Here is a 26283-nt window from a genome sequence, read left to right as displayed (position 1 = left end):
TGGGGTAGGGTTGGAGAAGCTTCTGGCCTTGTGACTTTGGAGACAGCAATGGGTGCTTAGAGTCACATAAGAGCTTTTGTTTCTGTCCTTCTAGTGGTTGCTTTGTTGGTTTTGTGCCATTGTTCCATGTCACCTTGCTGTGAGAGATCAGATTTTGCAGTGCCTACAGGTTTTTATGAATCTGCTCAGATCAACCCCCATTTGGAATGGGTTCTTTAGCCTTGTCCTAAACAGCATTCCTGCTTCTCATAGTTCAAGCCTACCTATTTGCAAACAAAGATCTTTTTAGTTGCTCTTTGCTGTAGTAACATTGAATCCCAGAAAACCAAGCAGGCTACCCACCAAGAGAGACTTGCCAAATAGGTACAGGTATTTGGCCATCTGAATTTCTGGAAAAAAAAAAACAGTACTGTAAATTACTTGTGTTTCCTGGCTTTCATCAACTTTTATTGTCAATTTATGTTAAAAGAATCGGTATGACAGTCTGGACCCTAGAATCTGGAATTTGGGGCCAGATTGCAGGGGTGCAGATCCTTGTTTTTCCACTTCTCAGCTGTGTGGCATAGACACACACTTACCTCTGTGCCATGTTTTCTTCTGCAAAATGAAAATTATACAAAAATATCTGCTTTTAGGATTCTTGTGAGGCATATGTGAATTTACATAGAAAGTGCTCAATGTACAGCCTTTCTCATTGAAAGCCCCCAATATGTTAACTGTTCTGATCACAGGATGTTGAAGGAGGAAATGGAACTTACCACCTCGTTTTTCAGATGAGGAAAATGAAGTCAGATAAGTAAAGGAACTCTACAACCACACAGCATTCAGACCAGAGTCAAGCCTGATGCAGGCCTTCTGATTCCCTACCTGATGCTCCTACCCACCTTCTACCTGAGCAATCACAGTTCTGGGAAGATGGCCCAAATCACTAAATGCCATGAAGTTTTTGCTTTCTGTAATTTGATAGCTGTCAATCTTGGCCCATTGGTTCAGAATATGTTCTGAAACATATTCTCATTAGTAAGTTTTATACATGTCTGTATGTTTGAGGGGCAGGGTGGGAGGTATATACATCAAGATGAGATTTATTTCATTTTTTTTCTTTTTTCCTAGTAGCATTTCAATTGAAATGTAAGAGCAGCTAGACACATAAGTAAGGATAAAAAAATAATTCTGTATGTAATTTTCAATTCAAACTCAGCAATATTTAAGCCTGCTTTTATTAAAGAAAATAAGTATTTAAGCCTTCCAGAACTATCATTTGGAAATTTATATTTCATTAATGGCATAATATATAAATATAAATCCCATTTTCCAAACTGAACAATCCATAATTATTAAATCAGGTCTTTTTGTTTGATTAATACTTGAAAAGATATTAAGCACTAATTTTTCCCTAAATACATAGAATGTAATACTTTTCTAAATTTCACTAAATACTTTCACTAAGTATATTACATGCATATGCCTCTTATATACTTAAACTCATCTCTAGATTACTTATAATAATACATAGGAAAAATAAATAATAATACAATGCAAATGTTATATAAATAGTTGTTATGGGTATTGTTTAGGGAATACTGATGAGGAAAATGTCAATACATGTTCAGGACAGACACAATGCTTTCTCATGAATATTTTGGATCTGTGATTGTTTGAGCCATGAATACACAGATACAGAACCCAGGGATACAGAGGGTCAACTATATATTCATGTAAATAAAATGTAAATCCATGCAAATAAAATCATCATCTCCAAAGAGAGAAAAAAATACATGTATATGGATAATGTTGTCCAATTTCTGATTTTGAAGCCTAAAATAACTATGTTAATCCAGACCACAATGTTTCTTACCTCCAGTATTGACATTTTCCTCATCACACTTTATCCATAATCCTCTGTATGTGTTACTGTCCCTACAAGAACACACAGGTGTTGAAGTGAGATGAGTTACATGAAATACACACAGCTATAAATACCTCCCGGCTAAATGATAGCAGAATTCATAAATTCCATCAAGTCAATGAGCAGTGTTGATATCTTCCAACATAACTCACAGGGTGTTAGTGGTACAGTTCAATTAAGTACATTTATAAGAGCCTAGAATCATAGGGTCATGGAAAAGGTGCTCTTGGTCCATATGTTAGGAAGCTGTTTTTCTGGTTAATTTATCACAAAAGTCAGTTTGTGCAAGTAATCACTTTTTAAATTAATATATCTATACTTTAACACTCTTTAAAAATTCTTTGTTAGTTGTAGTTGGACACAATACCTTTATTTTACTTATTTATTTTTATGTGGTGCTGAGGATCAAACCCAGTACCTTGCATGTGCTAGGTGAGTGCTCTACAGCTTTGCCACAACCCCAGCCCCATACCTTAATACTTTTAAACACATAAATGTGATTTAATTATTAGGCAACCGTTTAATGTTAGGGCTGAAGACTTTGTATTAAGTTTAGGTGTGCTAATTGTAGTTCATGGTTCTTTTTTTTTTTTTTTTTTGTCTATGCTCATCCTGAATGCCTTGTCTCAGATACCAAGTTTGTTTGCTTTGTTTTGTTTTAAGTGGAACTGAGACTTTAAGAACACTTGTGGAGCAAAGTGCAACCGAGGGCAAAATCCCACCATACATGACTTCTTTCCCTAACCTTTCAGTTGGGGTATCCATTGTCTTGTCCCCACAGGGTTTGAGAACACTTTTTTAAGCAACTTTCCTTTAAAGAAAACTTTCCAAAATATGCAACTAGAGAAACAACAATCCTCTTCCTTTCCGATAGAATATTTCACTGGTTTATGTCCTTTTTTTATAACAACTGACATAAACAGGTTTGACGACAAACATAAATCACTTGTGGCAAGCAGGCAAGATGAAGGCAAAGGGCACAGCATATGGGCCAGCAGCTTCCTAGCTATGAGAGTTGTTGGGCACTCCCAGGGTTTTGGTGTATTTTGCTTGTCTTTAGAACATCTGATGAATCTTGGTCTGACCAGGTTAAGAGAATTTCTAGTGTAGCATTTGCTTATGAGTATTTATCGTATCAGATTCTTGAGTCTATTCTTAATTATTGGGTTTCTTATATTTATAATCATTCTAAAGATTTCACCTCACCAAACATTTGATCCAGGCAATGGGGCCAACTTTGATCTCGATGTACACTCTGTGGAGGTCTAGAAACTCCCTGCTGGGTATGGTGTAATCCCAGTGACTCAGAAGGCTGAGGCAGGAGGATCACAAGTCCAAGGCTAGCCTCAACAACTTATCAAGGGAGACCTTTTCTCAAAATAAAAAATAAAAAAGGCTGGGGATGCAGAGCACCCCTGGGTTCAATGCCCAATACCCCCCTCCCCCGCAAAAAAAAAAAAAGAGAGAGAGAGAGAGCAAGAGAGACAGAAAAACTTCTGACTTTGAACAAGGCATTCCTCCTTTTTCTTCCATTTCTTAAAAAGGGTCTCAGATATTTTTTTTCCTTCTTATTTCAAGTGGGATTTTTAAGAGCCAGTATAATTCTAGATGAAATCTGAGTTTCTCAAGGTTGAGGTTTCAAGTCAAGATAAAATAGTTCCTAGACAGATGACTGAGGATCTGACTGCTTTGTTGAGCCAAAGGTGAAGGCATTATAAAAGACATCTTTGTAGCCCAGCTTTTATTTTCTTCAGCTGCTCTCTCGGCTTACAGTAAATAGGCTTGCCTTTCCACTACACTTATTCAGAGATTTCTGTATTGCTTTCTCCTCTAAGTGGAGAAAGCCAAACTTCTACCAAGCCAAACCTTTCACCCTTCTCGCCTGTGCCTCTCCTGGTCATCTGCATCTCAACAGCTCTATCTTCTCAATTGCTGAGGCCATCAGCACCTTTCTCTCCAGTCCTACATCAGTCCCTTAGCAACCATGCTCACCTGGCTTTTGCGGTATATCCATCTCCTTCTCCCCAGCACCACCACAGCATCATGGGTGGTCAGCCCAAAGTCACCTCTCCCTGTTCTGCCCCAAGAGGTTTCTAAATGGTGCATTGGACTTGCCCCTTGTAATTGATTCTCAAAATAGCAAATGAGGGTCCTTAAACTGTAATTCACATCCCTTTACTACTAGAACCCACCAAGGCCTCCGACTTTTCTGCCTCACCTCCCTCCCTTTTTCTGCCTCCACCACCTTCTTTTCTTCTTTGTGGGAAACTCGCCCACTGGAGGGCAGTTTCCTTCCAGCCTCAAGGTGCTTGCTGTTCCCTCTGCCTGGCACACACCCTTCCCCCAATTATAGGCAGAGCTTTCTCACTGACAGGCCTCAGGTCTGTTGGATAGAGACCTCAGCAGGAGCTTCCCCATCTTCCCCCTCTCCATAACTCCTTCTTCTTCATGTACCACTGTTTACCTACCCTGTATTCATGAATTCATTTACTCTCCTCCTGTGTCCACATGACGGCAGTTATTCTGTTTAAGGCTGTCTCTCCACCATCTACAACAGTCAGTGCCCGACATTTAATAAGTGATCAATAAAGACTTGCTTTTTGAGATATTTATGTCCAATAAATCAATAAATTCTAACCCAGGTGATAAGTATGTATGGTAGTTCTCCCTTATTTGAGAGAATATCTCCTAAAATCGGCAGTGGATACCTGAAACCACAGATAGTACCGAACCTAATATATATTATTTTTTCCCATACATAGTTTAATTTGTAAATTAGCACAGTAAGAGATTAACAACAACTATAATAAAATGTAACAATTATAAGAGTATACTGTAATAAAACAGCCAGCATCAGTACACTTGTGCTTGGAGGCCATTATTAAGTAAAATAAGGGTTACTTGAACATAAGCACCATAGTACTGTGCAGCTGATCTCATAACTGAGATGGTTGCTGTGCAACTAACTGGAGGGTGGCATATATGATATGGATACACTGCACAAAGGGATGATTCACATGCTGCCTGGGATGGAGTGGGACAGATTAAGATTTCTCAAAGTGAAATGAGATTTCATTGCAATATAGAGTGCAATTTAAAAACTTATGAATTGTTATTTCTGGAATTTTCCATCTGATATTTTCAGACTATGGGTTACTTAAACTGTAAAAAATGAAATTTTTGACAAAAGGGGACTTACTGTATCATCACACACCTGGATTTTATGCAGATCAGCATAGGAAAAGCTAGGAAAATAATTTTTTTTACAAGAAAACTGAGAAAAATCCCACTCAATGATGTTCTAAAGGAAACTAAAAAGATCTGGGATTCCAGGATGTTATTTTTAGTCATTCTTCAGGATGTAACCGGATTGTTGCTGCTAAGAATCTATGGCAAGACTGGAGGATTTGACCCTGATGTCTTGGCCTCTTTCCAATTTGGATCATTATATCCTGCTTACCTAAATCCTTCCTGTCATTCCAGTTATAAAATTTAACTTTCATTTCCTCCCCTGAAAAACCCTCTGTTAAAAAGAATTGCTAACAAATTGCTGCCATATTTACCTCAAACCCAGTGTGCCTTTGGGTGATTGGTGTGTCCTCTGTCATGTAGCTTAAAACACTTAAGAATGAAGAAGTCACATGAAGAAGGCACTTCCCCATATTTTCTAAAGTATTTTAAACTCTTTTCCCCCACTTTAATTCTCCTTGCCCATCATTTTACCATCAACTATGCAAATAATTTAATACCAAGCATTATAATACCTTTATTTAATTAGAAAAGCAACTCTGATTTCTCTTAGGTATTGTTCTCTCCCAGAATGCAGTTCACCAAGGATCTCAGTCTCCAGGGAGTTGAAGGGAGCTCAGATATCTTTCATTCAGTTACAGCTGGCACTGAATGCAATCTGAAATCACAGACACTGTACTGTGCACAAGATGGAAATGCAACCCTCATTTAAGATTTCCACAAATAAGTCTGTTATTTTTTACCAAGTCGCATTTTCCTTTGATTGCAAAAATAAGCTGCTATTATGAGGTTCAAAATGCAAAGATTGGGACTGAGTTTAGACAATTTCCAGACTGCTCATTATACTTTATGCAGGTTGTAAATATTTGGCGAACTCCATAAATTATGCTTTGTGACTGTCACCAAATAAGTGCATGAATAACTACCATAGGAATTAAATTATAAAAATATTGTGTGTTCTTTTTGTATACAAAATTGATGACATCAGGTAATTTATGGCAGGTGATAAAATACTATTTTAACAAATTGAGTGAAAGTCAGAATCACTTTGCTGAACTTGAATTATGTTGAATGGAAGAAAGGCTTACTGCAAGAGTTCCTGAAAAAGGGATTTATTCTTTGTTTTGTTGGTGGGAAAAAAACATTAAGCTCTCTGCCTTATTCCTCCTACTGGCTCTGCTAACATCCTGCAACCCTTCTAGTTGTTCTGCTGATGTTCAAACACAGATCTACCCCAAAGAGTCAGACCTCAGACTTCAACCTCACCAGGGGACTTCTTAGAAATGCAGGTTATCAAGCCCCACTCCAGCCTAATCATTCTGAAACTCTGGGGATGGTTGTGATGCATGGTAGATGAAGTTTGAGATCCATTGGTTCATGATACCAGTAGGTTCAAAATGCAGACATTGGGACTGAGTTTGGACAATTTCCAGACAGTTCATTACACTTTATGCAGATTGTGAATATTTAGCACACTCCACAAAGTATGCTTTGTGAACCAAATAAATACAAAAATCACTGATTGCATTCAGTGCCAGCTCTAACTTAATGAAAGACTAGAATCACCAGTTTTGAACCCAAACATGTTCTTATCAAACTAAACATAGCATACAGGAAGACCTAAAAAGCTATCTGTTCCACCAGTCTAGCCAATGATGAAAGTTCACTAAGGAAGAACAACAAAAATCACATTGAAGTGAGCCAGTTTCTGTGATTCTAGAAGCATTTCTTTCTTTCTATTTCTTTTTTTTTTTTTGTAATCAAAGCATCCCATGTTAAAATGCCCTCCATCCTGTCCTTGGCAGAGAAGTAGATCAAAATGCCATTATAGCTTTTTACCATTGAACCATGCTCCCAGGCCCTAAAATACTACTACTTTTTTTTCTTTATTTATTTCTTTTTCCTTTTTTTTATCGGGGATAGAACCCAGGGGTGCTTCCATTGAGCCACGTCTCAACCCATTTTATTTTTAATTTTGAGACAGGGTCTCTGTAAATTGCTTAGCACCTTGCTTAAGTGCTGAGGCTGGCTTTGAAATCACACTCTTCTTATGGGATCACAAGCATGCTCCACCAAACCTGATTTAAAGTGCTCTTTCTTGAAATGCACTTTTTATTGTATGATATATATGGTTCTCAGACCATATAGCTCCAGAAGTACCTGATCTCAGGCCCAGATCTCAGATCTCAGGCCCAACCCCAGACCTACTAAAACAAAAACTCTCTAACTGGCCTTTCAAGTGATTCTCTTTTTAAATCTTTTTTTGATATATTATAATTATGCATAATAGTGGAATTTACTTTGACATATTTATACAGGCACATAACAATTTGATCAATTTCATTCTTCAGAATTTCTCCTTTTCTTCCCCTCCTCCCTCTCCCTGATCCCTTTCTCTACTGATTTCCCTTATTTTATTTTTAATTAGTGCATTATAATTATACATAACGGTAGAACTTTTTGTAGTGTATTCATATGTGGGCGTAACATGATTTGGGTGGTTTTGTTTTCCAGTACCTCTCCTTGACCTTCACCTTCTCCTTCCCACTGGATCTCCTTTCTCTACTCTATTGGTCTCCCTTCTATTTTTGTGAGATCCCCTTTTTATTCCTTTTTTTCTCTCTTAACTTCTGCATATGATATGACGTTTAACTTTCTGGGTCTGGCTTATTTCACCCAGCATATTTTTCTCCATTCCACCTATTTATGAGCAAATGACATAATTTCATTCCTCTTTATGGCGGAGTAAAACTCCATTGTGTGTGTTTACCACATTTTCTTCATCTGTTCATCTGTTGATGATCACCTAGGCTGGATCCATATCTTGGCTATTGTGACTTATGCTCCTATAAACATTGATATGAATGTATCCCTGTAGTATCCCAGTCTTACTTCTTCTGGATAAGTACTGAGAAGTGGAATAGCTGGGTCCTATGGTAGTTCCATCCCTAATCTTGAGAAATCTCCATACTGCTTTACAAAGTGGTTGCATTACTTTAGAGTCTCACCAACAGTGTATAATTGTTCATTTTCCCCATATTCTTGTCAGCAATTATTGCTATTTGTATAATTTAAGTGTATTTATTTATTTATGTATTGTTTGTGTTCTTGATAATTGCCATTCTAAGGGGAGTAAAATGAAATCTAAGTGTAGTTTTGATTTTCATTTCCCTTATTGCTAAGGATATTGAACTTTTTAAAAAATATATTTGTTGGTCCTTTGTATTTTTTTCTTTTGAGAAATGTCTGTTTAGTTCATTTACCCATTTATCTATTGGTTGATTTGTATTTGGGGTGCTAAGTTTTTTGAATTTTTTATGTATTCTGGATAGTAATCCCTTCCAGGTGATTCTGATGCACAGTCTGATAGGAAAACCACTGCCATGGGGAAAAACTACAGAGTGTTTCTGTCCAGTTTTTCTTGTGGAAGCCTGGAGGAACTTGCTGGTTTGCTGCCCAAGTTCACCTGAGTTGTGCCTGCTGCTTGCTTAATGAACCATATTATAAATCTTAACTTCCTGTCCATCATCCAAACCCCAGTACACTCATTGATTAAAGTCTCTTAATTATATTGCCTCACAGCTTTTTGAGGCTCAAGTATGGAATGTGTTCTTATGTGTTTGTGTGTGTGTGTGTTAGTTATTTCTTTTCATGTTTTGAAGATTGAATGTTGTCATTTTCTTGTTTATTTTGTTTCCCATTGAAAACAAATCAATGAACAGCATAAAGAAGTTTCTTGAGGACAAAGCAGTGAATCAGAGCAAATGTGTGGATACATATTCTTAAGCCTTAAATGTCCCATCCTATTTAAGTGCTTTCTTCTTGCCAAATAAAGACAATATGATTTATTGTTGTTTTATGACTGAGTTGAATTTAGATTGCTCATGTCCTGTCTCCCATCTGCACAGTTAGGACATGAGCTAAGTTTCAGAAGCAGAGAAATGTTGGACCCACAGTAGTGTGTCCAGTGAGAAGACTAGAGTAAACTTTCTTTTTTAAATTGAGAAATTGAAAACGTTGGCTAAGACTGGCCTACTTTGAATGCCCATGCGAAGTTGCTTGTGGAATCTATCCAGAAGATTCTGTGGAAGTATTAGAAAGTCATGACCTGAGTTGGAGGAGGCTATCACACAAGGTTTACATTCTAAGAGGACTACTCTATAGTAGTCTATAACTCTATAACATGGCTGTGGGCCCTGCTACTTGACATGTGGTTGGGAATCATAGCGTCATATCACCCAGGAGCCCAACCCAGACCTGCTGAATCAGAATCTGTATTTGGAACAAGATAACTAGGTACTTCCTATACATGCCAAGGTTTGAGAGGTATTGAAATAGAATACAAGAAAGTCAGTTGTTCTTGGATTTTACCAGTTGTACCATGAGGAAGGAGCTGAAAGACATTTGAATGTGGAATCTAGAGAGTTTATTCTTAGGTAAAGTTAGAGGACAGATGTCATAATGGACCCACAGTGGTGGTCCAGCTTCCCAACACCTGGTTATAATTGATCCTCAAGGATTATAATTTCTCCAAGAGGTGCCATCTCTTTATTCTCTAATCAAATGATAAATGAAGTGAAACAAAGACAGTTGCTGAATTAATCAGTTTTATAGGATGCATATAAAAACAGAAAAATTAAAATAAGCAAAAGTAATATGTGAAATATAGGCAACAACAAGTACAAGAAAGTCATTGGTGAACAGAGTACCACTAATGAACTCAACATCAACTTCCACAGAAGAAGTTGTCCAAATGGCCCAGGAGATGAGTCCTTTCACAGTGACAGTGAAGCAGGTCCAAATTGCCATCAAGCCATCAGCATTGAAGTGAGGGATTGCTCACTCAGGCAGGGCCTCTGGTGTGTGATGCCAATTCAGAGTAAATCCTTGAAGAGTGGATGCCATGAGATGTGTCTCCAATGGCAGTGGTATTTATAGTCATAGAAATTGTTTTATCTTAGCTTCCAGGTATCAATTTTGAAAGGAAAAGTCCCAGACACCAGTGATCTCATTTGCATGTCTGCTCACAGTTGTCACTATGGCTATCAATCAACCAGTTGTCAAGGGGACTATCGGCCAGCCATGAGGCTCAGTTCCAGCTTGTGTTATAAGAGAAAACTCAGATTGGATTTAATGCTTCATAGTCACATTAATCATAGTTAAATATCCATTTACTTAGATGTGCAGGAATCATAAAATGGCAAATACACATCACAATAATAAGCTAAAGTATAGAACAGATTTCTCAGTCTGATTAACTATGGATATGATATAGTTAATCAGAAATTGCAAGCCTGGTTACTTTGGGGCAGAGAAAGAAAGGGACAGTGAATTTGTTCAAAATATGTTCTCTGAGGAATCTGTCATGTAAACTGCTATGGATCACACAGCGTGATGAGATCACACTGTGTCCCTGAACGTGTGTGCAGGACTGTCATTATCCCTGTGTTCTGTACCTGCAGCCTATGACATTCTGAAAATGGCTCTTTGTTTTCTTTTAGAATTCCTTGATTGTTATTTATTTATTTATTTATTTATTGCACTGAAATTACTTTTTTGGGGTAGTGGGGTTGGGGTTACTGGAAATTGAACCCAGGGATGCTTTACACTGAGCTACATGCCCAGTCCTTTTTACTTTTTATTTTGAGGCATGATATCAAGGTGGCCTCTAAACTTGTGATCCTCCTGTCTCAGCCTCCTGAGTCAGTAGGATTACAGCCTTGCACCCATGCCTGGCATGCTGAAATTACTTAAATGTAAAGCTTCTTTTTAGATCCACATTTAGGAGCATGGACACTGGAGATAGTGGAGGTTTTGCAGTTGTTTTCAAGGAGTTGGTCATTTGTATTAGTGAACTTTCCTTAGTGTAGTGAGAATAGCATAGCAAGATGGAAGCCTTGAGCTTGGATTTAGCTCCCTGAATGTCTTAACTACAAGTACAACCAGCATAGTGGTAAAGTCATTTTAGCCATTTGCACAACAGTGCAGTTTAACTGGTGTTGTGTGAATTCAAAAATAGTATTTCTCCTGTTAGACCATGTGCATGCTTTACATTCTATACAGAAAGTACAGAAGAATAAGAAGAAGCCAAGAAAAATCCCTTAAAATCCATTCCCCCAGCTCCTATGTCCTTTATTTTGTAATCACAGTGACATTCTCATCATGTAAAATTAAACATTTTAAAATGAACAGTTCATTGCCATTTGGAATATCAGTGTTGTGCAGTCACCACCTCTCTCTAGTTCCTAAATATTTTCATCATCTCAAAAGGAAACCCTATGTCCATTAAGCAGTTCTTCCCCATTTTCCTGCCCCACAACTCTGGCAACCACAATAATGTGTCTTTTACACACACTTTTTTTTTACTCCCAGTTGGTCTCATGCAGTTTATAGAGTTCAATATACTGCATTTTGTCATTGAAAAATGTCATCAAGCGCATTTTCTTGTTCTTTAATACTTTGTCTTGGGCTTTAATGTCATTGTAAATCCCCACAACTTTGAGGTTTATCTTCTTGGTGTTCTCTTATTTCTCTGGAAACCTATTGGCCTCCTGGCACCTCTGTTTGCTCCGATCTTCATTGGGGAGGGGTGCTTTTCATTGCTGAACCCTGTCTCACCATTGTCTTTCTTGAAGTTCACAGTTCCATAAGAAGAGAGACTAGACCCAGCCAAGAGCAGCTTATTCTGCCCTAATTGCTAGTATTCTCAATTGACTCCACCAAGGAGATGCAGAATGAGTGACTCTAATTTCACCAGAAACATAATGTGAAATTTGGTTTTCACCTTTTGGCCCCTGGGAGAGACAAATGTTACTAGCTTTAATGCTCCTTCATTTTCCACACAGCTTCAAGTTTTTACTGCTAACAAAAACTGCCACTAGCAACATAACGTATGTATAACATGGGCCTACATGTGTTTGTATGATTTCTAATCTTTGGGACACAATTAAAAAGTGGAAAGCAGGAAGGGTGATAAGGTACCTCACTTTAGATGAGACTCGGTTGCCTTCAAGCTCTATGGCCTGGAACAAATAATTCACTACTCATCAGGGGTTTGCAAGTGCAGCCAGTGAGTAAAGAATAGCACTTACATTTTTCAAGTGTTGTTAAAACAAATAAATATCAAACTAACAAATATGAAAAACATATAACAGAGAACCATTGTGTTTGCCCTAAGTTTGAAAAATATTATTTGGTGTTTTACAGAAAATGTTTACTGACTCCTAATAGTAACATAAGTTGAGCATCCTTAACTCAAAAGTCTAATACCCAAAATATTCCAGAATTATAACTTTTTTAACACAGACATGAGGCCAAATAGTGGAAAAGTACACACCCACCCACATGTTGCAGGTCACAGACAAAACAGAGTCAAAGCAGGTACAATGAAAATAGTGTATAAAATTACCTTTGGACTATGTGAATAAAGTCTATGTAAAACACAAATGAATTTTTCATTTAACTTGGGCCCTATCCCCAAGATATCTCATTATTTATATGCAAATGTTGAAAAAATCTGAAGAAATCTCAAACTGTTCCAGTCCCAAGTATTTAGGATAAAGGATACTCAAACCGTAATGATAAGAGCAACAGTGTTATGATCTTTTAGTTTGCATTTTGTGTCAGACAATGTTCAAAGTGCCTTCATGTATTATTTAATTCTTGCAACCAAACTCTATGGGATGAGTGTTATGATTATCCTCATTTTAAAGAGGAAAAAATAGGCCCAGAGAGGCTGAGTAAGTTGTCCAAGGTCACATAAGTAGTGTTTTGAACCCTGCAGGTGGCTCTACTCCAGATCTGAGTTCTGCTATTGCCCTGTGCTGCAGTTCCTAAGTTGGCTCATTTTTCCTACCTGTATAAAGACTGGGGTGGGAAAAACCCCTTCTGCCTATAGCACAGTATGATTATTATATACTGCTATGTCAGTGTTTTAATGTGGCTATCTTTGGGAGATGTCATGGAAAAGCACCTTTCAAATTGGTAGGTCACAAAAGATTTCTCTAAAAATTCCACATTAAAGGGGAAGTTGCCTGGTCTATAGAAAGTCTTGTCTAGACAGATTTCTTTACTGTAGCACAATAGAGCTATTATTATTTTCATGTGAATCTCAGCAAGGAGAGGAGCCCTTCAGTTATTTCCCAGAACGTTTTTTTTTTCTTATTAAAGGGACATCAATTAAAATCCTTCAGAATCAGTGCTATATAGAAAAAGTTAGCAAATGATGTCATAGAAGCATTATTCAGCCCCACATTTTTCCAGAAGTATCAAAATAATGATGTCATTTTGCCATTCATTTATTCATCTTGACCATAAATATTCAATCTATTGACCCTATTTGTCTGAAATCAGCCCCTGGCCCTGACCACCTTATTTGATGTGTATGATATGGATCTTTCTTAAAAGAGAAAGTTAGATAATGAAATTCAAGCCTACTGATTTGGATTCTTTGTTATACCTCTTATGTTGAAAGTCCTGATGATTTGGTTTGCTTGAATTAAACAGGTTGATGCTACCTAAAGTTAAACATATTTGGGCTTGGTAGTGCATGCCGTTAATCCCAGTGAATCAGGTGGCTAAGGCAGGTGGGTCACAAATTTAAGGTCAGCCCTGGACAATTTAGAGAGACCTTGTCTCAAAATGAAAAATAAAAAGAACTGGGGATGTAGCTCATTGGTAGAATGCCAATTGGTTCAATCCAAAATACTAAAAAAAAAAAAAGAGAGAGAGAGAGAGAGAGAGAGAGTCTCCTTCGTTGATACTATTCATCCCAGAGATTCAGCTGGTGCCATTGGCTGCAAGTTGAAATACTGTAATTCTGTTTACTGTGGCATGACTTAATTTTCCAACATGGTCAGTTGTTACATGTCGGTAAGAACATGACCTTGGGGGTTGTAGATACAAGCCATTAACCAAAGAAACAATTTTATGAACACCTTTCAATTCACCAACTCTTTACTCATTCCTTCCCACCAGGGTTTTACGAATTTGATGGCATTAAGACAATTTTTTTTTTTAATGCTCTCAAAGAACTGATGGTTTCTGACTGGCATGGGATGCTTTTGGTTTTCTCAAAAGTTTTAAATTCTGCAATTATTTTAGAGCTCTCCATATGGATGCAAATAAATGTTACATAAAATAAACTAAATGTTGCATTTTCTTTTTCAATGATTTCTGGGGTTTGTAGGAACATAGTGCTTTGTGAACTTTGAGGCGCTAAAGAATTTCAGGTTGGTCGTGGTGGCACACGCCTATAATCCCAGTGGCCCAGGAAACTGAGGCAGGAGGATCCTCAAGTTCAAATCCAGCCTCAGCAACTTAGCAAGGCCCTGAGAGACTTAGTAAGATGCTGTTTCAAACTAAACTATAAAAAAACAATTTGGAGATGTGGTGCCATGGTTAAGCATCTCTTGGTTCAATCCCTGGTACCAGAAAAAAAAAAAAATTCTTAAGTTGTTTGTCTAAAGACTACAAGCACAAACAAGGCATGGATGAATATACATTTTCCTCCTCCTGTGTTGTTGTATGCATAGCAATCTGATTTTGGAAGTTGATACTTCCAAAATTGTAGGGGATAAGATTCTATAAAGTCAATAAGATATTTTGACAGGGTTTTATAGAATCAGGTTAGGCAGTGCAAAAATTGTCACTTAGGAATGCTAAGGAACAGAAATCCATTTGGCATGGGAATTTGACACTTTTGTTTCTGAGTCATTACCAAGAACAGCACATTGCCCTCTCCTTTCCAGTGACTATTTAGAGGTCCTTTTTGACCTAACTATCCAGTGTTGTCAAGGCCCACAGTGTGTTTTGACTATCTATGAGTGACTGAAATAATTGTGACTAGGAATGTATAAATATTTTCCAGGCCTGTCCGATTCTATCTTTCAAACACAGCCACCCTTACTCACAGCTGGCAGCTCATTTCCTGTCCAAATATTCATTTACTATGCTAGGAAAGTGACTTACGAATCAGATGGCACTTAATATAGTCCTCTGTTAACTTTCAGCTTCACCTTGTGGGTGGAGAACAGCAGATGAAAAGTTTTTATTACCTGGAAGACATTCAGACTGTCAAGAAGGTGACCCCAGTTGCTCTCTCTTTTCCTCATCACTTCTCCACTTTTGGAATTTGAAATTTTTATGAGAATTATTATTGACTTTCCAGGAGCTTTGGTGATTACTGTTAGGTTGTCTCTCCATGGATTTTGGCAAAACTCCTTTTGCTCTCTGGCTCCCAATTTTGGAAGTAGTTTGCTGTTGGTTGTTATCTTAGGCTCCCAAATGTCACCTCCATCCTGGGTTTATCAACTGGACGTGTCTAGGATGGCAACTTAGCTCCATCATCTCACAGGAAATTCTTTGAAAATTCTGCTACTTTGCCCTCGTCCTTCTGTTTGCAGTTGTTTAGGGTGCATTTCAGGTTTCTTTGCCTGATGTGTTCTTACTGTATTCACTGTCATATTCTGCCTATGTGCTCCTTGTCCCCTGGACATGAGAAGTTTCCAACACGTGTCTTGTGAAACCCACATTTAGTACCTGCTCTTGTCTGTGTGGTAGAGTCAGGAGAAAGTAATTGATGTGAAAGACAAATTGTTGTATTCTTTCTTCTTAGTGTGGTTTAGAAGTTAGTCTGGGATATACAGACTTTGATAGTCAGCTCCCATTTAATTTCCAGGTGGATTTAGCATCCTAGATGAATATGTTGAAAGGATAAGATGTCAAAGTTATTTTTCATCTTGTGTCTGTATCACCAGTCTTACCACCCTCTGCCTCTATTTCTAGGTTTTATCATTTCTGGGCCTCAGTCCTGGACCAAATGCCATGGGGACACACGACTTTTAGAACACTGCCCTTCAGCCTCTGTTTTCTCCTCTTCCTGTGCTGGCTTCAGCCTTAGTTCTCAGTTAATGATTGGACATTTGATGCCCCGAGTCATCTTATGCTTATGTCCCCCCAACCTGGGAAATGAATCATTGGTTTCTGTATCCAGTGGTGTAACAAATGTTCTCCCAAGAAACCCACACAGAGACCAGGTCTCTATCTTGATTTTGTGCATACTTCTTTTAAGTTGAAAGAGCCATTTAACAGGCATCCATCTATGTGCTGCCTGATGGGGTCCTCTCTTCTTGATCAATGGTCCTCAAATGCAAGTTCACATTAGAATTCTCTACAGTGTTTAAAAAGTAGATTGATGATCCAAGCATGCTGTGGTTGATAATCAGAATCTGTGTGGGTGAACCCAAGCTTCTAAAATGTTTTCTAATTTCTTCATTGTTTCTAATGTAAGATGTTCTTGGAACTGCTAATCTAGTCCCTAAGTGCTAGCCATAGTTCCCCTTTAACGATGTACCAACTGGAAATCTCTTTCCTTAGCCTGCCCTTAAATAAAACACTGACAATTTCATGCCAATGAATGCCTTCTTGTAGTTGAAATGAAATGGTTTCACTCACCATGCTTTTATAGATCCATAAGAGAAAACACATTGGCATTCCATCTGCAGTCTCTATGTTAGAATCTGAGCCACTGGCTAAATTTTATGGCTGTCTATAGCTCAAGTGCCTTCTTAAAACTAAGTTCCTATTTTAATATGGAGGTGCAGTTACTTCCCTGAATAGTATTCACTTGGAATTTGCAAAATGTTCTGATTTTACATCTTAAGCACTTCATAAAGAATCTTAGAAAAGATTAAGGCTCTATGGCAATCGTTATCTGAAAAGCTTCATAGTTTGTACCAAGTGCAAGCAAATTGGTCTTGTTTCCCTTCTTCAGTGCAGAGGAGTCTAAAGCTGTATTTCCAGTAATATAAATTTCTGACATATTATTTGAACAGATAAAAATTAAATGATGGCACCATTAGTCATCTGGAGAACAGCCAGTCAAAATATATCCTGACTTTTTCTTATTTCCAATTATTTTATAATAAATAAATAAACCCAAAGAAAACCCCTGAATAGATCAACATTTGTGTGTTGCAGGTACCAAGAAGCAACCATATTTTTAAAAATTTCAGATGGCCCCATCCATTTGTATTCTGACAGCTTACAGGGAAGGTGAAAACCATGACCTGTAGCATCCTGCCTCCTCTTGTTTCCAAAAACAAGAAATAGGAATTTCATTCACCTAAACATTTAGGTCAGAATTTCCATCCTCGTGAACACAGATTTGTTCAGGCTAAATGGAGTGGGATAAAAGAATAAGAGATAATTAGAAGCTGTGGGCTCTTTCCAGGGACATTACTAGAAGATCAGATAGCCTACCTGAAGTCAGTCTAGGAAACATCACGTCCCTTAAGAAACTGTCACAGGGTGATGTGTATGTCCTCCCAAATTCATATATTGAATATACATACCCTGATCTCTAAGGTATGGAATTAAGAGGTAAAGTCTTTGAGAAGAGATGAGGTTATGAAAGTGGAGCCCTTAATTTTTAAAAAAGATTCAAGAGAGAACCCGTATCCTCTTTCGACCAAGTGGGGACACAATTAGAAGTCATCAACTATGAACCAAAAAGTGGGTGTTCACTACATACTTAATTTGATGGTTTCTTGATCTTGGTACTGTCCAGCCTATTGAACTCTGAGAAATAAATTTCTGTTGCTTTTAAGACACCCAGTATATGATAATTTGCTACAGCCACACAAATAGACTAAGGACGGAAATCAAATCCTTACCTGACTACCTGGACAATGGAAGGAGAACTACAAGTTGAAAAGAGCTATTCTTCTCCACCTGTGCATCTCAAACTAATGCACCCACAGATCGCCTGGGAATCTGGTTAAAAATGCAGATTGTGATCCTGTGGGTCTGGGATGAGAACTGAGACACTGCGTTCCTAACAAGCTCCCAGGAAATGTGGATTCTCTTGGCTTAGGAACTATCTCTTTGAGTGATACGGGTTTAGAACAGTGTTTTTGTTTTGTTTCGTTTCACTCCTTAAACACTGAACACATATAAATGCATGTTTACTCACCAATTCTTTGACATCTGTTCGAGACCTTTTCTTTTTGTATAGATCTGTTTCATTTCATATCTTGGTTCTTTCATTAATCATAATTATCTTGTAGTTGGGGTTTCTTTATATATACATAAATTTATTTATTTTAATTAGGTAGATATGACAGCAGAATGCAATTTGATTCATTGTATACAATTGCAGAACAACTTTTCATTTCTCTGGCTGTACATGATGTAGCATCACACCATGTGTTCAGTCATACAGGTACCATGTTTCCTAGTACCAATCTGGAAAGCAGTATGGAGATTCCTTAGAAAACTTGGAATGGAACCACCATTGAACCCAGAAATCCAACTTCTTTGTCTATACCCAAAGGACTTAAAATCAGCATACTACTGTGACACAGCCACATCAATGTTTATAGCAGCTCAATTCACAATAGCTAAACTGTGGAGCCAACCTAGATGCCTTTCAGTAGATGAATGAATAGAGAAACTTTGGTATATATGCACAATAAAATATTACTCAGCATTAAAAGAGAATAAAATTATGGCTTTTTCAGGTAAATGATTAGAGTTGGAGAATATCATGTTAAGCTAAGTAAGCCAATCTCAAAAAAACAAAGGCTGCATGTTCTCTCTGATAAGTGGATGCTGATCCATAATGGGGGGATGGCAGGGAGACGGGAAAAATAGAGGAACGGTGATGAGGCAAAAAGGAGGGAGGAGTGGGAAGAGGGCATGGAGGCAGGAAAAATAGAACAGTGCTTTTTAACTGTGAGTTTGCAAAACAATCACCCGGAAGTCTCATTAAAAAAACAAAAACAGATTTGTAGAATTGGAATTATAGATCAATTGTAAAGCACTTGCCTAGTATATGTGAGAGGCCCAGGGTTCATTCCCCAGCAACACAAACACACACACACACACACACACACACAAACACACACAAAATAGATTCCTGGGCCCTATCCCTAGAGTCTTATTTAGTAAGTCTGTCTTGATCATTTGCATTTTAACAACTTCCAGGGGACTTGGTTGCTGGATACTTTAAATATTAAGTTTCTAGTTAACTTCTGAGCAGAGGCAGTTGAGATGTGTTCACTGTTCTCACCAGTAGCCTTATCTTTAAGAACAGACCCCCCCCCCCAAAAAAAAAATTAAGGAGGAGGATGCTAAGTCATCCCTTGGGAGAAAAATCACATGGTCAACTTAGTAGGTGCCATGGGTCTCTGTTCTTGTTTGCATTGATAATATGCTTCTTGGACTAAACTAAAAGAAATGCTGCTGGAACAAAAGCTACAGATAAGGTTGAGATGAAGGGGCAAGAATTCTGCCTGAAGTGGAGCTGACTGCATAATCATGGGACTGGTTATCAAAGGAACTAGTCCTCTAAGGACAGAAAACCTATTTGTGCATAGAAAAAGGTTAGAAAGGAAAAAAAGCAAATTGTTGGTGGCTCTCTCTTCATATGCATCATGAGATTTGGGGGTGAATTATATTTTTTGCTATATTTGTCTCTCTTTTACATTTTCCTACAAAGAGGACTTAAATGTTTTCATTACCAGGAAGGAAAAAAAATATTTTTTTTTCTTAGTGTAATTTCATATGATTTTGGTCTGGTTCTGTTAGGTTGGTATTTCTTTACATTCTTCTCATGGGAAAGGCCTTCTTTCTGCCTGTGACAGTTCTAGTGTTCTGATGGCCCTAAAGATAGCTGAAGGCAAGGCCCAGACATTTGCCTGCAATCTGGACGCTGGCCGCATGAGGAAAGTAAGGTTGATAAGGTTGAGGAATCTTAGAGCAGAGGTCTGAAGTTCCCAGGAATTAGAAGCATCCCCTAATTCTCCCCCTCCCCACAAATGACCCCATACAAGGTATCTTGAAGGATCTTCCCTGCCCCTGCTTCAAAGGGTTGAAATAAGCTTTAAGTGAATGTAGAAAAAGTTAAAAAGGTTAAAAATGAGAGAACAAGAGGCATAGTTCAGTGGTACAGTGCATGGTTAGCATTCTCTAGACCTCTGTCCCATCCCCAAGCACCAAAGAATGCTAAAAAAATAAAATAGAAAATAAGGGAAGACTGCTGGGAAAGTGGGGAAGCCACAGCCATGTGGACATCAGATCTGATTCCCTGCCATGATCTGGTTCCCCAATGCCTGAACTACAAGTGTCTATTGAGGGTGGCTGGACCAGAAGGAAGGCACCCAGTGTGGCAGAAATCATCTCGTAGGCCTGACTTCACGGAACCAATGCTGGTGTGTGTGTGTGGGGGGGGGGGGGGGGGGGGGGGGAGTAAAAGAAGCATCCTAATTGATTGTCATGCCAGCTTATTTTCAGCAATTCCAAAAACATATCTAAGTTGCCATATTTTGCTTTTGTGAATCTGGAAAAGGTCAAAGTTGATAGGTATATAGTTCACACCTGGCAAAACTTTCCACCAAAACTAGGACTCTACTGACATCTGCTGGCCTATCATCTACTTTATGTTTAAAAAGAACAAAATAAGACAAAGAAGCTTTCACTTTTTTTTTTTTTTTCCTACAGTCCTTTGACCATAGCTAAGTGGGTTTGACCTGAATAATCATAGAAAGAAAAGTCTGAAGGGACCTTTTCCATGTCATAGAGGAAGAGGTGTGGACAGGTCATTGAGTGAATATATGCCCTATAGGAAGGGCCTGCAAGCTGCAGAGTTCTTACTGCCCTCTGCTGTAAGCCAGCTGCTCTGTGACCTGAAGCAAGACCCTCAGCCTTTCTTTCATCATAGGGAGAACTAAGCAATACTTCTCTCATTATCCTTTAGGGCCTCTGAGGATTCTGGTGGCATTTGCTACTAACTAAAGCCTGGGCCCTGACATTGGATGGAAGTAATGACTTTAAAGGCCATTCTCAGTTACATTTTCATTCAGATAAACAAGATTCTTTACCAGTATTGTGTTTTCAAAAGATGAAAGCTATTTAAGCCTCCACAAAGCCCACCATCTCTGGAATTTATCCCTAAAAACAACAACATTTAAAAGATCAGGGAGGAGGGGGAAAACAGGCACTCTTCTCTCTGAATTGTCCACATTTTGGCCCTAGGAAACTATGAACCTCATTCTGTGTTTTGGAACATGTCATAAGCCTTCAGGTTGAGAAAACACTTCCCAGTTAATGCCAACCAAATTATTTGTGCTTTTTCTGTCTGGTCTTGGGAAACTGTGTGGGCCTGTGGTTTGTTAGACCAATAACAGGATATTTGATAATCTCCAGGGAGTTACAGTCCACATTTAGCCTGACAGAGGAAGAGAGGTCTGATGATGAAAAATAAGGGAGGTGTTTCTTTCACGCTACTATTTTATTTCTTCCTCCTCCCTCAGAATTCTGACCTCACCTTCAGGTTTGCTGAGGCTTCTGATGCTATTCATGGTTCTCAGGAAACTGGACTTTGCTAGTTGTAAAAGGAGATTTACGTCTTCAAGCTCCCAACTCTTCCCCCAGAAAGCTGTTAGGAATGACTGGAGCACAAAAGAAGCAGGAAAAACCCTGTGAGCTTCATACCCATCAGGATGGCTGCATTCAAAAACCAAAGAAAATAGCAAGTGAGCATATACGGAAAAAAACCAGAACCCTTGTGCATTGTTGGTAGGAATGTGAGATGGTACAACTTCCATGGAAAAACAGTTTGGTGGTTCCTCAAAAAATAAACACAAAATTACCATATGATCCAACAATTCCACTTCTCAACCGTTACCCCAAAGAATTGAAAGCAGGGCTAGAGATACTCATGTACCAGTATTCATAGCAGCGTTAACCATAAGAGCCAGAGTAGAAGTAACCTACGTGTCCATTGATAGACAAATAAATAAGCAAAATATGAAATATACCGCAATGGAATATTTTTCATCCACAAAAATGCAGAAAATTCTAAATATACTAAAGCATAGAGCGAGGTTGAGGACATTATTCAGAGTGAAACAAGCCAAAAGAACACATCCTTTATAATTTCACTTATTTGAGATATCCAGAGTAGTTGAAATTATAGAGACAGAAAGTAGAATGGTGGCAGGGGCTGGGGGTGGGGTGGTGCTCATCTGTAATCCCATCACCCAGGAGACTGAGTTCAAGGTCAGTCTAGGCAATTTAGTGAGACCCTATCTTAAAATTTAAAAAAATAAAGAGAGAGAGAAAGAGGGAAGGAAGGAAGGAAGAAAAGAAAGAAAAGAAGGAAGGAAGGGAAGGAGGAATGGGATGTAACTCAGTGGTAGAGCACCTCTGGGTTCAGTACCCAGTAACACACACATACACACACACACACATAAACACATACACACATAGAATGGTGGTCAACAAGGACTTGGGGAACACGGGGATGGGAAATTACTGTTAAAAGGGTAATGTTGCATTTTTTCATGATGAAAACCATTGTGGCCATATATCGTGTTGGTGGCAGCACAATATGCTGAATGGAATTAATGCCACTGAACTATTCACTTGAAACGATTAGGCTTTATATTGTATATATTTTAACACAATTAAAATTAACAGAAGCTAAATAGCAAAACCAAATATACACTCATAGTTCAGTCATCACCTGTGGCCCTTGCAAGGATTAAATCGCTTGACCGTGATAAACCTGGTTGTACTGTGCTGGACTGTCCAACAGAAACTTCTGTGATGATGGAAATGTTCCTATTTGTACTCTCCAGTATGATAGTCATTAGTCCCACGTTAGCTTTTGAGCATCTGAAATATGACTAGTGCAACTGAGATGCTGAATTTTATATCTATTTCATTTAAATTCAAAGAGACATATGTGAACATTGCAGGTAGTATTTCCATCTATATGGCTGTCTCTTCCAAAATACTTTTCCTTTATTAGCACTGACCAGTAAACCTAAGCACTCAGACTATAAGTCTAAGAAGGTGAAGGTAAGGAAGCTGCTTAGGTGTGAGCCATGGTTCTATTTGACCCACAATACCAATTTGTTGCAGTGCATTTTATTGAGGGTGTGATGCTCTGACAGCATTCGTTGGCATCAGTTACTGGATCCAAAAACAGTTTGCCTTAGTTCATGCTTTTTCTAGTAAAATGCCCTTTTAGAGAGCTAGATTCCTTCTCTGCCAGGCTCAATCTTCCTTCACTTTCCCTTGTAAATCCATGGAGTGATGGTATGAACCACAACTGAGGTCCAAGTCCTTATACAGAAATTGTCTGAGCACATCACTCACTGCTTGGTTCGGGTACCCAGGCAATCAAAGCTTTTTTGGAAAACATGGACAGGTAAAATACATAACAAACAGAGATTAAAAGAATCATACAATGGAAGGACCCCTATGAATTCATGCTCTAAAACAGGAATAGGGAGATAGGTCATCATGTATTATATAATATTGCTTAGGAAGATCTGAGATTGCCAGCAACAAAAAGAGGGCCTATATTTAAAGAGACTGCAAATAGAAAGTTTAAAAACTCAACCAGTGGGCAGCATTCCTTTGTGGCAACCCTGTATTTTATGGGACTATAGATGCTACATTTATCTTCATGCAAATAAAAAGTATCCTTTTATTAAAGGATAAAAATGAGTGTACAAAATGTAGATAGCTATGTGGCAGGAAGGGGATAAATGAAAAGTTTTTGTTTTTATTACACAAAATGAACATAGGTGTCTGATTTTTTTAAAATGAATAAATAAATAAAACACCTTATTTTGCTGCAACATATTTGCTCACCAAGAGACATTTTTTTTTCTTTCTTTCAGCAATGGGTAGAAGGCCTGAGATCAATCATACACAACTTCAGGGCCAACAACGTCAGTCCAATGACCTGCCTCAAGAAACAGTGAGTTTTGTTTGCATCATCCTTTGTTCTTGGAAATTATCAAGCAGTGGTCACCTTAGGAGATGAAGCCTAAGTATCTTGTCAGGCCAATTCCTGCCTGCCTTCCCCCTCCACTTTCCTGACCTTGGACCATGAGCTGACCAACACAAATCTACACACTTCATACAATCTAGCACAGCACTCATCATGAACCTTTAGCCCCAAGCCCAGGGGAAACATGTGGTTGATTGCCCAAAGCTACAAGAACTTCAGCCACTCTGTAGCCTATGATTTTTATATCTTCAGTTTCCTGATAGGTAGTTCTGCATGCCTGGGGTGGCGGCCGTCCCCGTACGGGCCACCAAATGCCGCAGTCTGGCTGGGCACAATCAGGAGCCACTTGTCAAAAGAAACTAACTTTATTTTTAGAACCACACACGACAAACAAAATAGTCTCTCAGGAAAAACCCTCAGAGCCTCAACTGCCACCACCGGCTTTCCCCAAGCCTCTCTCTCCCACACAAGCTTCTCTCCACCTCCCACAATCCTCCTGCTCTTGAGGCCCAGCTTGATGCGGCTGTTGTTCTTCTCCAAGTCGTAGCCGGCGGCCGCCAGCGCTGGGGCCCATAACTGGGTACCAGAGTAGCTCAACCTCCACTTCAGAAACAAATGAGGAGCATGGCAGAGAGAAACATGTGCAGAAACAGCCTTGGCTATGGTGAAAAAAGAAGGCCCTGGCCCCTGGTCTAATGCCTGCCGTTGAGCCACAATCAAGGATCCACACATCCTTGTGAATTTCTTTCTAAAATTCAGTCAAGGATTCAGTCAAGGATCCTGAGGTCTTACCCCAGCTCATTTCATCTAAAATCCAGAGGAGTATTGCAGTGGTAGATTTTAACCCTACTCAAACTAGTCTTTCAAGGTGACATGAAAATTCTCCAAGAAGAAATCCTAGCCAAAGTCCAATGTTAGCCTTTTTGAAAAGCAGTGGATCCATAAGGGTATGAGGTTGCCTGCATGTATAGAACTATCGGTAGAGTCTGTGAGGTGCCAAAAGGAATCACATGGAGAAATTGTGGGGATGCATTCCCCATCTCTCAAAACTAGGCTGTGGTATCAACAGTGTGATTCAGTGACTCATCGTTCCTGTTTGGTAGTGGGCGAACAGGCCAGTCCTAAGGCATTCTCAGTCTTCACTTCCTGGTTATACCACAGATATGGATCTGGGCTATGGACCCCAGCTTTGCCACTTCAGGCAATTTCTCAGCTTCATTTTTCCCATCTGGGAATTAAAATTACTATGAAGGTAAAATTGGAAAGCACCTAGCTCAGTACCTGGCTTCCAGTCACTCCTCATGCAATACTAGTTACTTGAATGTCATAGTATCCCTCCAACTTTCTCTCCATCATCATAGTGGAGGGAACTTATATAGTTTTGTAAATTCCTATTTGCTGTTTAGCAGCCTTTTTTTTCCTTACAGTGACTCTGGCATATTTTTTCTTTTTCCTTTCTTTTCTTTTCTTTCTTTTTTTTTTTTTCTTAAAGAGAAGCTTAATGGAAATTTCAGTGTTGTGACTTTGGTTACTGATAGTCTCAAAGGATCAAAGACTTCGGAAGGCTCATTGATACTTAGTGACCCAAATATTCATATCCGGACACCAAATCTTCCAGCATCCTGTCCAGACGCCTTTGTGGAGCTGGTGTTGACCCATCCACCAGCAGCTCAGACCTGTCCACTTCTCCAGAGATTACCCTCTGCTAAGTGGAAGCCTCCATGCCCAGGAGATGATGCTCCTGTCTCCCTCTAAGGGGAAGCCTAAAGCCAATAGCAGGCTGAAACAGGGAACGAAAGGCCATCCCTGTGCCACCAAGGCTGGTGCATGTCACAGAACATGAGGCTAAAGCTCCATCTAAGACTACAGCTTTGCTTAACCATCTTCCCTGCCCAATCTGCCTTCCTCACTCTCTTTTCCTGAAAACATCTTCTAAAGAATTGGTCACTTGTTTTTCCAAGAAACTTGACCTAAACCAGAAACTTTACTAAGTCCTGATGTTCTATGGATGCTTAGGATATTATTAACTGGAAACAGTGAGAATGGAAGTCATTAGCTAAGAACCATCCTAGTTCTACAATATAAACAGATGTTTTAGGTCCTCATGTAGCCCATGAGCATAGGGAGAACACAGAGTTACCCAACATTATGATGACCTTCTCTGACCATTGAAGGTTAAGGAAGGCGGAGCTTTGATCTATGTTATGATACTGGGATCCTGGAGTGATGGATCCTCATGGGTCCTCAGGACAATGCTGGCTGGTATCACTGTTCATTTGCATTTTCTGTCACATTGGTATATTAGTAAAGTACAAGA

The 26283-nt window shown here is 38.8% G+C and overlaps 1 protein-coding gene across 11 annotated transcripts in view; it reads left to right on the top strand.

Moving 5' to 3' along the window:
* The window catches only part of Plcb4 (phospholipase C beta 4), a 381354-nt gene that overhangs the window by 256781 nt on the left and 98290 nt on the right, over positions 1–26283 (top strand). For 10 of the 11 annotated variants that reach the window (XM_058575386.1, XM_058575387.1, XM_046433511.2 and 7 more), the window contains one exon: positions 23854–23933. In XM_058575386.1, the coding sequence (XP_058431369.1) occupies positions 23854–23933 (80 nt within the window). Of the gene's footprint in view, positions 1–20485; positions 21694–23853; positions 23934–26283 lie in introns of those variants that run through there. The other variant, XM_058575388.1, reaches the window with a different exon arrangement.

Source organism: Marmota monax, unplaced genomic scaffold (genome assembly GCF_021218885.2).
Source record: "Marmota monax isolate L192 unplaced genomic scaffold, Marmota_monax_Labrador192_F-V1.1 WCK01_AAM20220418_F8-fsc00014, whole genome shotgun sequence".
NCBI classification, from domain to species: Eukaryota; Metazoa; Chordata; class Mammalia; order Rodentia; family Sciuridae; genus Marmota; species Marmota monax.
The sequence above is the reverse complement of the archived record's forward strand: the minus strand, read 5'-3'. Positions and strand labels throughout refer to the sequence as shown.